Source organism: Temnothorax longispinosus, chromosome 6 (genome assembly GCF_030848805.1).
Source record: "Temnothorax longispinosus isolate EJ_2023e chromosome 6, Tlon_JGU_v1, whole genome shotgun sequence".
NCBI lineage: Eukaryota > Metazoa > Arthropoda > Insecta > Hymenoptera > Formicidae > Temnothorax > Temnothorax longispinosus.
The window spans coordinates 7,680,460-7,693,651 of NC_092363.1; the positions used below are offsets into that span (position 1 = coordinate 7,680,460).

Here is a 13,192-nt window from a genome sequence, read left to right on the forward strand (position 1 = left end):
CGCGTGCGCCGTCAGCAGCCATTTGTGCCTGTGTCAGCCATTATGATTATCAACATGGCGTAATCTTATTATCAATATTGCGCTGGTTTATTGCTATTTCCGTCGACAGTGGCAGCAGGTTGTAATTATGAAGATTATTAAAATTTCATCCGTAAACACTAACAGGAAAGTAAGTGTTGACTCATCTCGCACGTCTGTGCTCATCGTATATTAATAATAGATCTTTCTGTATCCTTTAACGCGTTTGACAAATTGCAGATCAGTCGAACAGTAACTTGGAAACTCTAAAAAAAAGAGCTGGAGTGCTGCTACTAATTTTTTGTTATACAACTGTACAAACAATAACACGTTTACCAACTGTTCGCTGTTCGAGAGTAATATGGATAACAAAGCATCATCCTTTGGCATGTCATCTTGTGTATTCGTATATTGTTAATTAACGTAAAGAATTCAGGCTTGTTGTTGGGTTTAAAACAATTTGCACGAGGATGGGTACTTCGGGACAGCAAGACAGATCTCTCGGTAGTGGAATTTCATTGCCACAATGGATGAAAGGGAGACTGGACAATAGGTAGGTTTTATCTTTCATAAATTTTATCATTGAACACATTTTTATGGAGATATTGTTATGACGCTGACGGTATATTCGAACGATTAATATAATTAGCTAGCTGTGATATTGAGATGTCCGTTTAAAATTGTTATTGCGTTATTTGCATGTATTTGGGACTCTGCCAAATCAGCTGATGTGTTATTTATAGTTAAACGTTTATCTATATTTTGTTCCATTGTTCTTGTAAATCTGCTTTATTTCCTTTAATGATATTTGTTGTCTTATTGAAAAATGTACTTTTTTAATTTTTGACTAAATTTAGTTTTGAAATTTTTAATAATACAAAGGAACTGTCAAATTAATCAAGGGATCTAAGTAGCGTTGCAAACTATATGCCATTTATATTAATGACAACAGTCGTTTATTATTACAGTCTGTGTTAATGTAATTTTATATATTTTTTCAGATTTGACTTTGACGAAGCCGCATTCAGTCCTCCATCTTACGACGACAGTTTCTTTTATGCAAGATATCCAAGATCGCAAAATACTCAACCAGAACACGGATTGAAACACATCGTAAATGAGGTTTTGAATGAAAATATTGCGAGCTCCACGAACCAGATAGCGAATGAAAAATCCATTTCCGATTTGAAAGAGGTCAAGCAGATTGATTTTAGCAAACACCCTTTGCCATGTCAACCGTTTATACCAGTTGAAAATAAAGGTATATTTGTCAAAGGTCTTATATAATTCTTCTGCAATATCACACTGACTAATACTTGTCGTTTTCGATATCGTTTTAGCTGGTGATATCAGAACGCACAAAGCTTCAACGAGCGGAATTGTAAAGCCCAAGTCACAAGGGACAGATGACGGTTTTCATGGTGAACCGGCTCTTTGCGGCAAATCGATCGTTCATGTAGCTAGTCAAATGATGTCTGGTAAATTCACCAAGGTATTCACATCGGATTCGCGTTCCCAGCAGTCGGAGAATTCGGTGAAAAGCGTCAGCAAGTCGTTACCAGCGTCACCGTTAGCATCGCCGACGGGAACTCCTGATAGCTCACCAAAATCACGCAGGAAGATTCACGCTAATCGATACTTCACGGGTGCGTTCATACCGGATAAAGAAAAATATCAGGGTAATTGGATTTTGTCGAGCATATTAGGTCAATCCAGAGAAGCCATTACAAAGATAGACGAGGAAGACGAGCTCTTTCCAGACATGGAACCCCGCAAGCCACTTAATCGAAAGAAGTCGATATCTTCGCAAAATCTTACGTATATCGGAAAGGAAGAAAAATCGGCGGATAAGTCGTCCGTTTATGTTAATGTACTCGAAGCTAAACCGTCGGAATTAAGAGAGATGAATTTTTGGTCCCCGACTTCCATGTGAAGCTTTACAATTTTCTTTAATTTTAACTACAATCGTTATTATTAATCATGCTTCTACCAAAGCATATTTAGATTGTTTAGATGAATTTAGTTTAATTCCACATTATTGATGCACATAGCTGTAAATTCAGCCCATTATACTACTTAACTTGACAACATTTCATACGAAATTGATATATGATCATGTATTTTAACTGGATTCCTATAAGTTTATAACCTTTGGAAAACAGCGGCCAGCAGTATTTGTCTATTCGAAATCCAACAGAATTACGTTATCGTTTAAAAGATGCCGTTGCTATCTTCTTTTCAATCATTTTTTGAGAGATGTATAATACGTCCGAATGATTGCCCTATATATTATATTCGTATTGTATAAGTATTGTCTTTGCATACTTGTGTTATGTCTATCTTTCAATCTCAAAAATGCTTGGAGAGTCGAAAGTGCAATATGGTCTGTTTATTAGCTGTCTTACCAATTTAACGATATCGATATCTTATATTGTAATTTACTTATTCTTCGTGCGTTACATGTGAATTGCGTATAACTAAGATGCATCAAATGTATCGAAGCTTGTGAACTCGAGAGATGCATTTAAATGACATAATGCTCTATATTGTGAAATGTGATACAATGAACTTGAAATAAGCGATATTATAAAATCCAAGTTATATCGTACAACTATTATAAATTCCACTATTATAAATTTGCACGAGGAATGTCGTTGGTTAAAGGCAGATTTTTTATCGAGCACAGATGAGTTATATACGAACATATACCATTTATGTGAACTGATTTATGCCAATAAAAGTACGAAGTAACCTTTGATACATATTCTTATTATTATTTTAATAAATGCACATTACATGGACTGAAGGCAATAATTTTAAAAGATTTCGATACTTTTAACACAGATTCTCGAATATTATTGTTAATGAAGATCAATATCAGATTTACAGATTAAAATTATTAATGTTCAGTACAGATATTTTAATCGAATAATAAATAAATAGATTATATAATTGTAATTGCGTGATGCTGACTCGATTGGATGAACGATGGAACATGGAACGTGGAAACTGAAATAGTGAAAACAGGTCAGGTTAGGTTAGTGTTATCCGCCACAGCGGCCACAGCCACAGCCACGTCCTATTCTGGAATTATTGCCGCCTGTGATCGCACGCTGGCATTATTTTAATTTCCTTCTTTCGCACGATCTCTGTGAAATGCTTCACGATCCCACGGACGAGACGTACAGAAAACCACGCCAACTCAGGAACACGCCGCTGCAGAGATATATTCGACTCGGATCGCTCTTCATAACCCTTTGTTTCGCTGGAGCGATGTACATTTCCTATAGAAGACAGTAGGATATTTTTTTTATATATATACTGGCTTGAACTCTGCAGACGTTTAATTTTACGATTTGCATTATTCATTTATTCAGTTCCAATTAATTTAATGGTGTAACGTCTGTTAACGTTTAATTAATTCGTTCCGTGGATGTAAGGTTCCTACTCCATTTTAATGCTAAATTTTATTCTGCAGTTGTTCTGATCCCGAAGTGATAAAGGAATATCAAGCCCTACAACTCTCCGCAGACGAGCGATTAATGTTAGAAGATTATTCTGCAGTTCCATTTTTGAGAGGCACTATTGAAAAGCTGTTTGAGAGGCAGCAGGCTAAAGCGAAAGAGGAAGCCGAATCGAAGGATACGCAAGCTGATGTTTAAACAACAAAACATTTAAAGTTCATACAACAATAATGGAGGTTGAAAAGGATGGATTCTGTAAGCCTGGTAGTTCGCAGAGAAGATTGAGATTAAGGAAAAATTATAAAGAAAGGTATTATGATATATATGTGAAATGTTAAATTGATCATTTTTGTAGTTTGACTTATAATGTAACATGTACCTTTCTGAAAACATATAATGAGAAAAAATACATTTAAAGTGTAAGAAAAACTTTCTACAATGGTTTTGTTATTATATTCTTTCTTCCTGTTAAATTTTTATCTCTCAAACATGTTCATTCTTTGTATTAATAAGATATTTAAAGCACAAAATATCTAAAGTAACAGAACATTTTTTTATTCAGCATAGATAAGGCTCAACTTTCTGATAATTCCAATAATGAAAACAAGGATGATACCGCTTGTACGTCTCAATCTCCATGTGATGATGACAGTATATTGGATTTTAAATCGCCAAAAAGAACGGATTCCTTACAGTCGAAAATTAGGAATACACTTTCAGATAAAGCCAAGAAAAAAGTACTCCGCTCTAAATCTAAAAATATTAACAATGAAAAGAAATCCAGGAGCAAAAAGTCATTACAGAATAAAAAGGTTTTTCGCGATGTACAACAACCATTGATCGAATCGTCTTTTTTCAAATCTGAAAAGAAAGAAGTAGAATCACCGCAGTGTTCGGCTGACGAAAATGCGAAAACGGCTTACGTATGCCCGTTGTGCTTAAAAAATTTTAAAGATGAAAGTTCGAAAACTGTACATATGAAAAGTTGTGCTACGAAAAATAATGTGTCCACAAAGAAGTTAATGGACGCTGTGGAGCTGCACGAACGGCAAGCTGCAGAAAGGAAGTCGTTGGGGCTACTCTCTGCTCCTCTATTACAAGACAAGAAGAAACCTGTTCCACATAAAATGGTAGGTATTTAATCATTTGAATATCAACATGATGACTTTTAAATTGTCAGATTATTGGAACTTGATTGGAATCTAATTGAGATAATCCTCTCAGAATCTAAGCGAATAAATTGTTAGCAAGACAATGTGTATAAATATTTTTAGACTAGCTTTTTTTAAATGATGGTTTTTATAGGCATCGCGTGATGACCCTGATCTGCAGCTTGCTTTAGCACTTTCCAAATCTCTATGTGAAAAAGAGGAAATGGAAGAGTGGGACGAAGTTCAGATCGTGGCCATATCCTCTAATCCATCGATGCCAGATAATAATGCAGAATGTCCTCAGAAAGCGACATTGCAAAGTTTTGGGTTTAGTAGCAGTAGAAACACGTTACCAACAAATAATTGGCCTACCAGTAGAAGACCTACTAGGAAAAGTAATTATATATTAACTGATGCAGTTGATAAATCTCACAACTAATAAGAAACTTATATTTTAGTTTCTGATTTTTTTTTCTTTTTTTCTTGTTTAAAAAGGAAAGCTTATTGAGCCAACTATTTTGCAAAGACGTACCGCTGTAGAAAGAGAACGTATCTTAACAGAGAGAATAGCTGAGATACTTATGGGATATAAGGATTTTACTCAAAAATCTCAAACAGAAAAAACAGAAAAATTTAACGACGCTAAAGAGAAAATTGTTATAAAGAGTCAATTACTTCAACAATTACATAAAATTGTAATTATACTTTTTTTTATGTAGTAGAAATTATCTTCCAATCCGAACATTTGCAGATTTTAAAATATGTATATTATTATTTTTAAGGAGTATACACTGTGGGATAGGACAAAACTAATTCTAACTCAAGATATATTTTATGTAGAACATTTATCGCCTCAAATAATACCATTAGAAAAGAAAGAGCAGAAATTAAATGTAAGTTGACTCTATTGTATTGGCATACAAATTACCTATATATTTTATAATACTATACACAAAACGCATAACAATGGCATTGTGCTTTATAGGAAGAGCAGAATCTTGTGAAGCTTATGGAAGTAAATGAAAGAAGTGTAAGGAACGAAAGATCTTTGGATAATGAACAAATGCAGGAAATAAAGGAAATACATACTGTAAAAACAACGGATAAGGATGAAGCATTAACGATCTCTTCAAATACAGTCAATATATGTTGTGAAGAAAAGAAATTCCTTGACGATCTAGCAACAAGTTGGAGAAATATGCTTAATGACAGTTCTGCAAGTGACATTATTTTGTTTGTGAAAAATGGCAGATACATATGGACGCATAAATTAGTTTTCTACACACGTTGCACAAATATTTTACTTGATGTAATTTCTAATGATACAGAGTTCCCTACTGCAAAAGAAAAGATTTGTTGGCTCGATACAGATTATGATGTTGCCTTGGCCTTTCTGGAATTTGTCTATTGTGGGATAATCGATAGATATTCAAAAATACTTGATTCTGAGACATCTTTATCTGGTGTTCGAGCTTTAGGAAGGAAGTACAAAATACATGATTTATTTGCTTATTTGCGTCAAAAGGGATTTAAATCTAGCGTAGAAGTTAAATATGATTATAATACTTATGAAAAAGATACAGAAAATGTACATCCAAATGTAGAAACGGCTTTAAATATTTCAAAGTTAGGCAAATCTTTCAACGCATCACCGAATCGTACGCAAGATGTTGTGGAAGGCATTCAGTGCCCTAATAACATGCTATTGCAGGGGGATGTTAATGATGATTTACATTCTCTTGAAAACGATTACATATCTCCAAAGAACTTGTGCGTGTTGAAAGACGAAAATTCTGCTTTAATGAAAAAGGAAATAAACTCCAGAAGCAATACACCCGTAAAATGGGAAACTAGTGGATCTCCTGACTTGTTCGATGACACGCCTGTAATGAAACATAACGATAAATCCACAGTACATCCTAAAAACCTTGAAGATTCTAATATTCACATATTACTGAGTTTGATTAAACAAGATGCGGATATTGATATCTGTAGTCAGAAATCATTAAAGACCCAGAACGCAGAATATTCGGAATTAGACAAAGACATACCTACCTGTTCGAAAAATGTGGAAGAAAGTCTAATGGAAATTGATCCAGATCCCGAATCAAATTCTTTGAAAGTTTCTATAGACGATATACATAAAGATTCTTTAATTGATACTCCTCAAAGCAGTAAATCGAAATATATCCAAGATGGTCTTTCAGAAATAATTAAACAGAAAAGTAATCTCACATTATTTATCGAAAAAATTCAGAACGAAAACGCGAAATTAGATAAGGCATCAGATTCGAACATGGACAATCTTACAGATATCTCAATTGTACAAGTATCTCCTATAAGGCAGAAGAATCCATTTTATATAGACAAACATGATAACTCTGATCTTCAATCGTACGACAACAATGAACAGTCGATTGATACAAAGGAAAGACCCGGTAGATTAACTATGACAGAGCAACATATGCAATCATACGCTGTCAAAAATCCAGAATTTTATCCTCGTCTTTCTAATGAACATGTGGAAGATGTTAAACAGACTAATAGTTCGTATATAGATTCTCTATCTCCTGAGAAGATAATGGAATCTTCTCATAATAATACATTGAATTATACACAAAACTTTACTTCACCAAGTGAGAAACACGTGAACATTTCGCACCAAGTCACAACTGTGTCAGGTGTATGTTCGCAACATTCTGAAACAATGAATCAATCGCTTAGCGAAACCTTCCTTGATTTAGAAACGAAAGAGGAAGGGGACATTTCTATGTATTCTAAATACATGAGAGATCACAAGGACAATAGCATAGCAAAGTATCGCACAGCAATCAGTAGAAATAAGTCGGATAGTAATCTGTCTGATAAAAGTACGTCATCTGATTCGATCAATGTAGATAATATCAGTGAGGCTGAGAAAGATGAAATTTTGACTCGATGTGTTTTGACACAAAAAGATGCGGATATAATTGTTTCATCAGACACAGATGTTGAAAGCATATCTTTCAGTGTTGTTTCAGAAAACGATGACTTCAACCATGAAAATATATCTCAAGCTTTACAACAGTCTAGAAAAGAAACAGAAGATAACAACAAACAGGATACAGAAAATAGAAACAGCAATCAATTGCTCGAAGTTGAGAAATTTTCAAAAGCGATGAACACGGAAGAAGGAAAGGATGTTAATCAAAGCGCAACTAAATCAAATCTAGATAATTTAAATATTACAGAGATAACGTCTATGACACAAAAATCTGGATTAAATGATGATCAGGAAAAGAAATCCGTTTCAAGTCCGATTATGATATCCTCCAGCCCAGATTTTTCAAATAATGAAAGCTGCAGTCCGATTTTAAATATGGAAAATTTGCTTCAAGATGAACACTGTACCAAAAATGTCTCAGAAACAAGTGCTTGTAAATTAAAGTCAATCAACTTTTCTCTTAATTTTGAAGACGACGTATATCTTGCAAACGTTGATATTGATAAATATGAGAAACCACATATTCTGGAGAAGAGTCAATCATTTAATATATTAAGTATGTCAGAATTAAAAAATGTTACTACACGCAAACGCAATAATAAAAATAATCATGAAAATATCAAATGTAAAGATATAGCAGCAGATGGAAACTTAGATAGTAATGCTACGTCTTTGACTCAAAATTTTACAAGCATTAGGAAATTCAAAAGAAAATCTTTATCCGAGGGACAAATTGATACAAATAGATTATGTAATCAAGGGGCTACATCTACACGTGTAGCCATGCAATTCCAGTGTAATTACATTCAGAACATTGGAAACGCAAAAACGCCTAAAATAACTGATAAAGAAGTTACACCTCCACCTGAGTACAACGACATGAGCACTCCTGAATTACACGTAAGCTCATTGACAATGATATATCTTCATAATTAAAGGTACTTTCTTTTTTCACAAGGGAATTGTTAATTTTTAGAGAGAAATGAAGAAATATGGATTAAAGGTACAAAAACGTAGCAGAGCTGTAAAATTGTTAACGCATATTTATAACGAACTTCATCCTTTAGTGCCTGAAAAAATAATAGGACAGCAAATTACTGAAATTTCGAGCGATGAAGACGATGGTCCTCCATCGAAAAAACGAAACGTAGATGATAACAGTTTGGAAAAGTCGAGTAATGCAGAAAACAGTGGTGATGAATTCCCTTGTTCTCATGATAGGTAAATTTAATGTAAATATTAGATCTCTCTCTTTTTAACAATATGAAATTTTACTTTTAGATACAATAAAATAACATTATGTTTGTTGCAGCAATGATAGTGTAAGTTCCGCAAAAGGAACAATCAACAAAGAAATGCTGTTTTACGAAACCGCGTCATTATCGACATTGGAGAATTCATCGGACATCTCGGAAGCCTTTATGAAATTAATCAATATTGATACAGATTTATATAACAAAATATTGCAGTATGAACCTGTAAATATTGAACAGTTGCGTTCTATGTTGCAAACACGTGGGTTTAAATGCAAGCTCTCTAATCTCATGAGCTTTCTAGATCAACAGGTGCATTTCCTTGTTTTTTTTTCTTTAACTTATGATATGATCATGTGTCGTAAATAATATGGAATTTATGTTTTAGTGTATTACATTTTACGCGCCAGAACAGAGCGTCAAGAGCAGGACTCGCAGAAAGACATAGTTTCTACAAAAATGAAATGTATCTGAGAACATTTAGATTTATAATTTCTTTATAATAAAATATATGAATATCTATAATTAGCAAACATTAATATATATTATATTTTATATGATTCAATACGTATGTAATATCAGTTTTGTTAATAACATTGTTTAATAACATTGCATTGTTGGCTTGTACATGTACTTTCAGTAAATGAAATAATACAATTCGTATATTATATAATTTAAATATATTTAAAGTTTATTTAATTCAATTTAAAAATTATTAAAATTTAATAATTTTTATATTATTTTCATTTATTAAACTTTCGATGAATTTGTAAACAATTCGTGAAAGGATTGAGACCTTTTTTTAACGAGTTACGCGCTGATGTAATAAAAATTGAACCAGGAGCTCTCTGCCGGAATAATTGTAAACTATAGACTTTTTTGATGAGTTTTGGAACGCAAATTAGAAAAGTGCTGCCATATTTTGTTATAATTGCGTTCCAAAACTCATCGAAAAAATCCATAGTTCACACTTATTCCGACAGAGGGCTTGATTTTACGTGCGTCAGAACGTTGCACGTTGCACTGTTGCAGAACGTGCAATTTGAGAATTGAGAGTATTTATTTGCCGTTTCGCTAGCGGCCCCGCCAGTGATTTGTTAAACGTCACTTGAGGTGTTCGACACGTTGAATTTTGTTCATTTTTTATTGGATAAAGTACTTACCGAGTAAGAGAGTAAGTTGGAATATTTATTTACTTTATAAAATATACTGTATAATAAATTCAAAATAATATGTAAATTATAATTTAAAGCTTTAGTGCAGCATTTAATGTACTATATTGTGTATAATATTGTTGCAATATTTGTAGTGATTAAAAATTTACACTAACATGTGGTTACCGGTGTAGCGTAAAATAAGATTATAATTTAATAACGAAGATATTTTTTATAGGATATATTATTCAGTGATACTTCCATCAAATAAATTTATCAGCCACTATGTCCAAGGAAGTAATATCATCAGGTAAGTTGCATCAGACTGATGTAATGATAGTGATAACTGCTACAGTAAAGAATGATAACAAGGGGCGCGTTCTGTTTCACGCATGATGCGTATAATGCGTATAATCACTTATCCTTGTTGTTCATTGAATGTTAAACAAGGATAAGAGATGCATTACAAAACGCACCCAAGAATAGTAATATAAATGACAGTATGAAGTTATACATTACTTAATGGAAAATGTATGTAATAATGCAATAAATATTTTACAAGGTATCTATACATCAGACAAGAATGGTAACGACGAGACGGGAGATGGTTCAGAGGTCAACCCGTTTAAAACTATTCTAAGAGCAATGCGTCATGCCAATAAGGAACCCTTTCCGATTATCTACCAGGACTCGCGTGACAGTGGCAAGAAATATGAACCAGCATCAAAGACGCAGTTAAAAAAGATACAAAAGATTTGGGTTAGAGAACAGTATAAGGGTGAAGGGAAGGAGAAGAAGTTGTTGGAGGATGAAGAGAAGAGATTGAAAAATCTTGAAGAGGCTAAAGCGATTGTTATAGAAGAGGATAAGACTCTGCCGGAAGCAAAACAAATCAAGATAAAAGAAGCTCTTAGTCACAGGGATCAAAGAGTCAAAATATACGGATGGGTGCATAGACTAAGACGACAAGGTGCGATATAATTAAGTTTCTCCCTAATACTTGTAATATGATAATTTATTGAATTCCAAAACTCATGAACAATTTCTATTATAGGCAAAGCCCTTATGTTCATCACATTGCGGGATGGAACAGGCTTTTTGCAGTGTGTACTAACTGATAAGCTGTGTCAAACATACAATGCTTTGACTCTTGCCACAGAAGCTGCTGTTCAACTGTTTGGGGTCTTGAAAGCAGTTCCTGAAGGGAAAAATGTACATTTGACATTTTATATCGTATATTAAATCATTGATGTGCTACACATTTGGATAAGGTATGTTTATATGTTATTATTTAATTTCAGGCACCGGATGGACACGAATTGTGCGTTGATTATTGGAAACTTGTTGGACCATCGCCTCCTGGTGGCGCCGATTCAATATTGAATGAAGAAGCTCTTCCTGATGTACAATTGGACAACAGGCATATAATGATTCGAGGTGAAAATGTACGATAAAAAAAGTTTTAATGCTCTTATAGAGAGTTTTGAATATAATTTCTGTTGGATTTATAGATAAATTCGTTATATCATTATTATTGATTATTAATTTCAGACATCAAAAATCTTGATTATGAGATCTGTAATAATGCAAGCATTCAGAGACCATTATAAAGAGCGTGGTTATTATGAAATGACTCCACCAACTTTAGTGCAAACTCAAGTAGAGGGTGGTTCGACTCTCTTCAAATTAGATTATTTTGGGTATGCGTAAATAAATAGACCGAGTTATTAACCACACAATTATGAGTCAACTAATTGAGCATTGTTTTCAGAGAAACCGCTTTTCTTACTCAGAGTTCTCAATTATATCTTGAAACGTGCCTTCCAGCCATGGGAGATGTATATTGCATTGCCCAATCATATCGGGCAGAGCAATCGAGAACACGTCGCCACCTTGCCGAGTTCGTATATAAATATAAATATTATTTTATATTATAAAGAAGTTGGTATATACTTGTTCTTTTTGGAATTAACTTTTAAATATTGAATTAATGTTTAGATACACGCATATTGAGGCAGAATGTGCATTTATCACATTTGATGATCTACTTGATCGACTAGAAGATTTAATTTGCGACGTAGTCGAACGAGTTCTACAATCGCCGTATGGTCATCTTGTCAAAGAATTGAATCCTAACTTTCAAGTACCCAAGAAGCCTTTCAAGCGAATGAACTACAGCGATGCGATTGAATATCTAAGAGAAAACAATATCACAAAAGAAGATGGCAGTTTTTATGAGTTTGGAGAAGTATGAATAAGTTTATGTATCTCTCTTATCATCTAAATTCAGACAAAACATATAATTATTATCATCTTTTATAGGACATTCCAGAAATGCCAGAAAGAAAAATGACCGATGCTATCAACGAGCCGATAATGCTTTGTCGTTTCCCCGCTGAAATTAAGTCATTTTACATGCAACGTTGCACAGAGGATAGGCGCTTAACGGAGTCTGTTGATGTACTTTTACCGAATGTGGGTGAAATCGTCGGCGGTTCGATGCGTATCTGGGATTATGAGGAGATGATGGAGGGTTACAGCCGTGAAAACATTGATCCGGCCCCGTACTACTGGTACACAGACCAGGTAAATACGAAGAAGATAAATTCTAAATTTTAATTGGAATAATATTACAGATCGAATAATTACTTACGTTACTTTACAGCGGAAATATGGATCTTGTCCTCATGGCGGTTACGGATTGGGCTTAGAACGAATTTTGTGCTGGCTGTTGAACAGATATCACATACGCGAGGTGTGCTTGTATCCGCGTTTCTTGGAGCGTTGTCGCCCATAAAAGAATATTCTATGGGAATATGGATATTACGTCGATGATTACATCAGTAAAGATATGTTTCACTTTCTAATATTATAATAATTTATAATACTGCGTTATATTAAAAATAATTACGTAACTATACGAAAAAGTGAGCTCATGGAAAACCTAAATAAAGGATTTATGTTCAAGTATCTGTGTTCCGAGTATCTATTATTCTCTCCATCCTTATCATGCAAAATACCATGTATTATTGTGTGATCTTCTCTAACAATAACACAGTATCCGTATTACGAATAGTATACATATATTGTCAAAGGCTGGATATTTCCAATACTTATAATTTGCACATATTTATTGTATAATCGAGTATACAATGCCATCGACTGCGTA

The 13,192-nt window shown here is 33.7% G+C and overlaps 3 protein-coding genes across 6 annotated transcripts; all 3 read left to right on the top strand.

Moving 5' to 3' along the window:
- The first annotated feature begins 17 nt into the window (after positions 1 to 17).
- On the top strand, positions 18 to 2,776 carry LOC139815009 (uncharacterized). Its single transcript, XM_071781592.1, has 4 exons — positions 18 to 169; positions 259 to 571; positions 1,020 to 1,279; positions 1,359 to 2,776. The coding sequence occupies exons 2-4, from the start codon at positions 489 to 491 to the stop codon at positions 1,949 to 1,951; spliced, it is 936 nt and encodes a 311-aa protein (XP_071637693.1). The 5' UTR covers positions 18 to 169; positions 259 to 488; the 3' UTR covers positions 1,952 to 2,776.
- Positions 2,777 to 2,919: 143 nt separating this feature from the next.
- On the top strand, positions 2,920 to 9,548 carry LOC139814994 (uncharacterized). Of its 3 annotated transcripts, XM_071781561.1 has the most exons (10): positions 2,920 to 3,314; positions 3,497 to 3,792; positions 4,045 to 4,612; positions 4,788 to 5,028; positions 5,129 to 5,328; positions 5,416 to 5,526; positions 5,619 to 8,516; positions 8,593 to 8,837; positions 8,929 to 9,181; positions 9,258 to 9,548. In XM_071781561.1, exons 2-10 carry the CDS (start codon positions 3,713 to 3,715, stop codon positions 9,315 to 9,317), a joined length of 4,656 nt encoding a protein of 1,551 aa, XP_071637662.1. In that variant the 5' UTR covers positions 2,920 to 3,314; positions 3,497 to 3,712; the 3' UTR covers positions 9,318 to 9,548. The 3 variants fall into 3 exon arrangements, with proteins under 3 accessions (XP_071637662.1, XP_071637663.1, XP_071637665.1); XM_071781562.1 differs by lacking the exon at positions 9,258 to 9,548 and having other exon boundaries at positions 8,593 to 8,848; positions 8,929 to 9,067; XM_071781564.1 differs by lacking the exons at positions 8,929 to 9,181; positions 9,258 to 9,548 and having other exon boundaries at positions 8,593 to 8,619; positions 8,684 to 8,831.
- Positions 9,549 to 9,871: 323 nt separating this feature from the next.
- On the top strand, positions 9,872 to 12,993 carry Asnrs (asparagine--tRNA ligase). Of its 2 annotated transcripts, none has more exons than XM_071781580.1 (10): positions 9,872 to 10,043; positions 10,262 to 10,333; positions 10,586 to 10,993; positions 11,078 to 11,235; positions 11,325 to 11,468; positions 11,575 to 11,723; positions 11,795 to 11,923; positions 12,022 to 12,271; positions 12,346 to 12,609; positions 12,689 to 12,993. In XM_071781580.1, exons 2-10 carry the CDS (start codon positions 10,309 to 10,311, stop codon positions 12,818 to 12,820), a joined length of 1,659 nt encoding a protein of 552 aa, XP_071637681.1. In that variant the 5' UTR covers positions 9,872 to 10,043; positions 10,262 to 10,308; the 3' UTR covers positions 12,821 to 12,993. The 2 variants fall into 2 exon arrangements, with proteins under 2 accessions (XP_071637681.1, XP_071637682.1); XM_071781581.1 differs by having other exon boundaries at positions 9,873 to 10,035.
- The last annotated feature ends 199 nt before the right edge of the window (positions 12,994 to 13,192 follow it).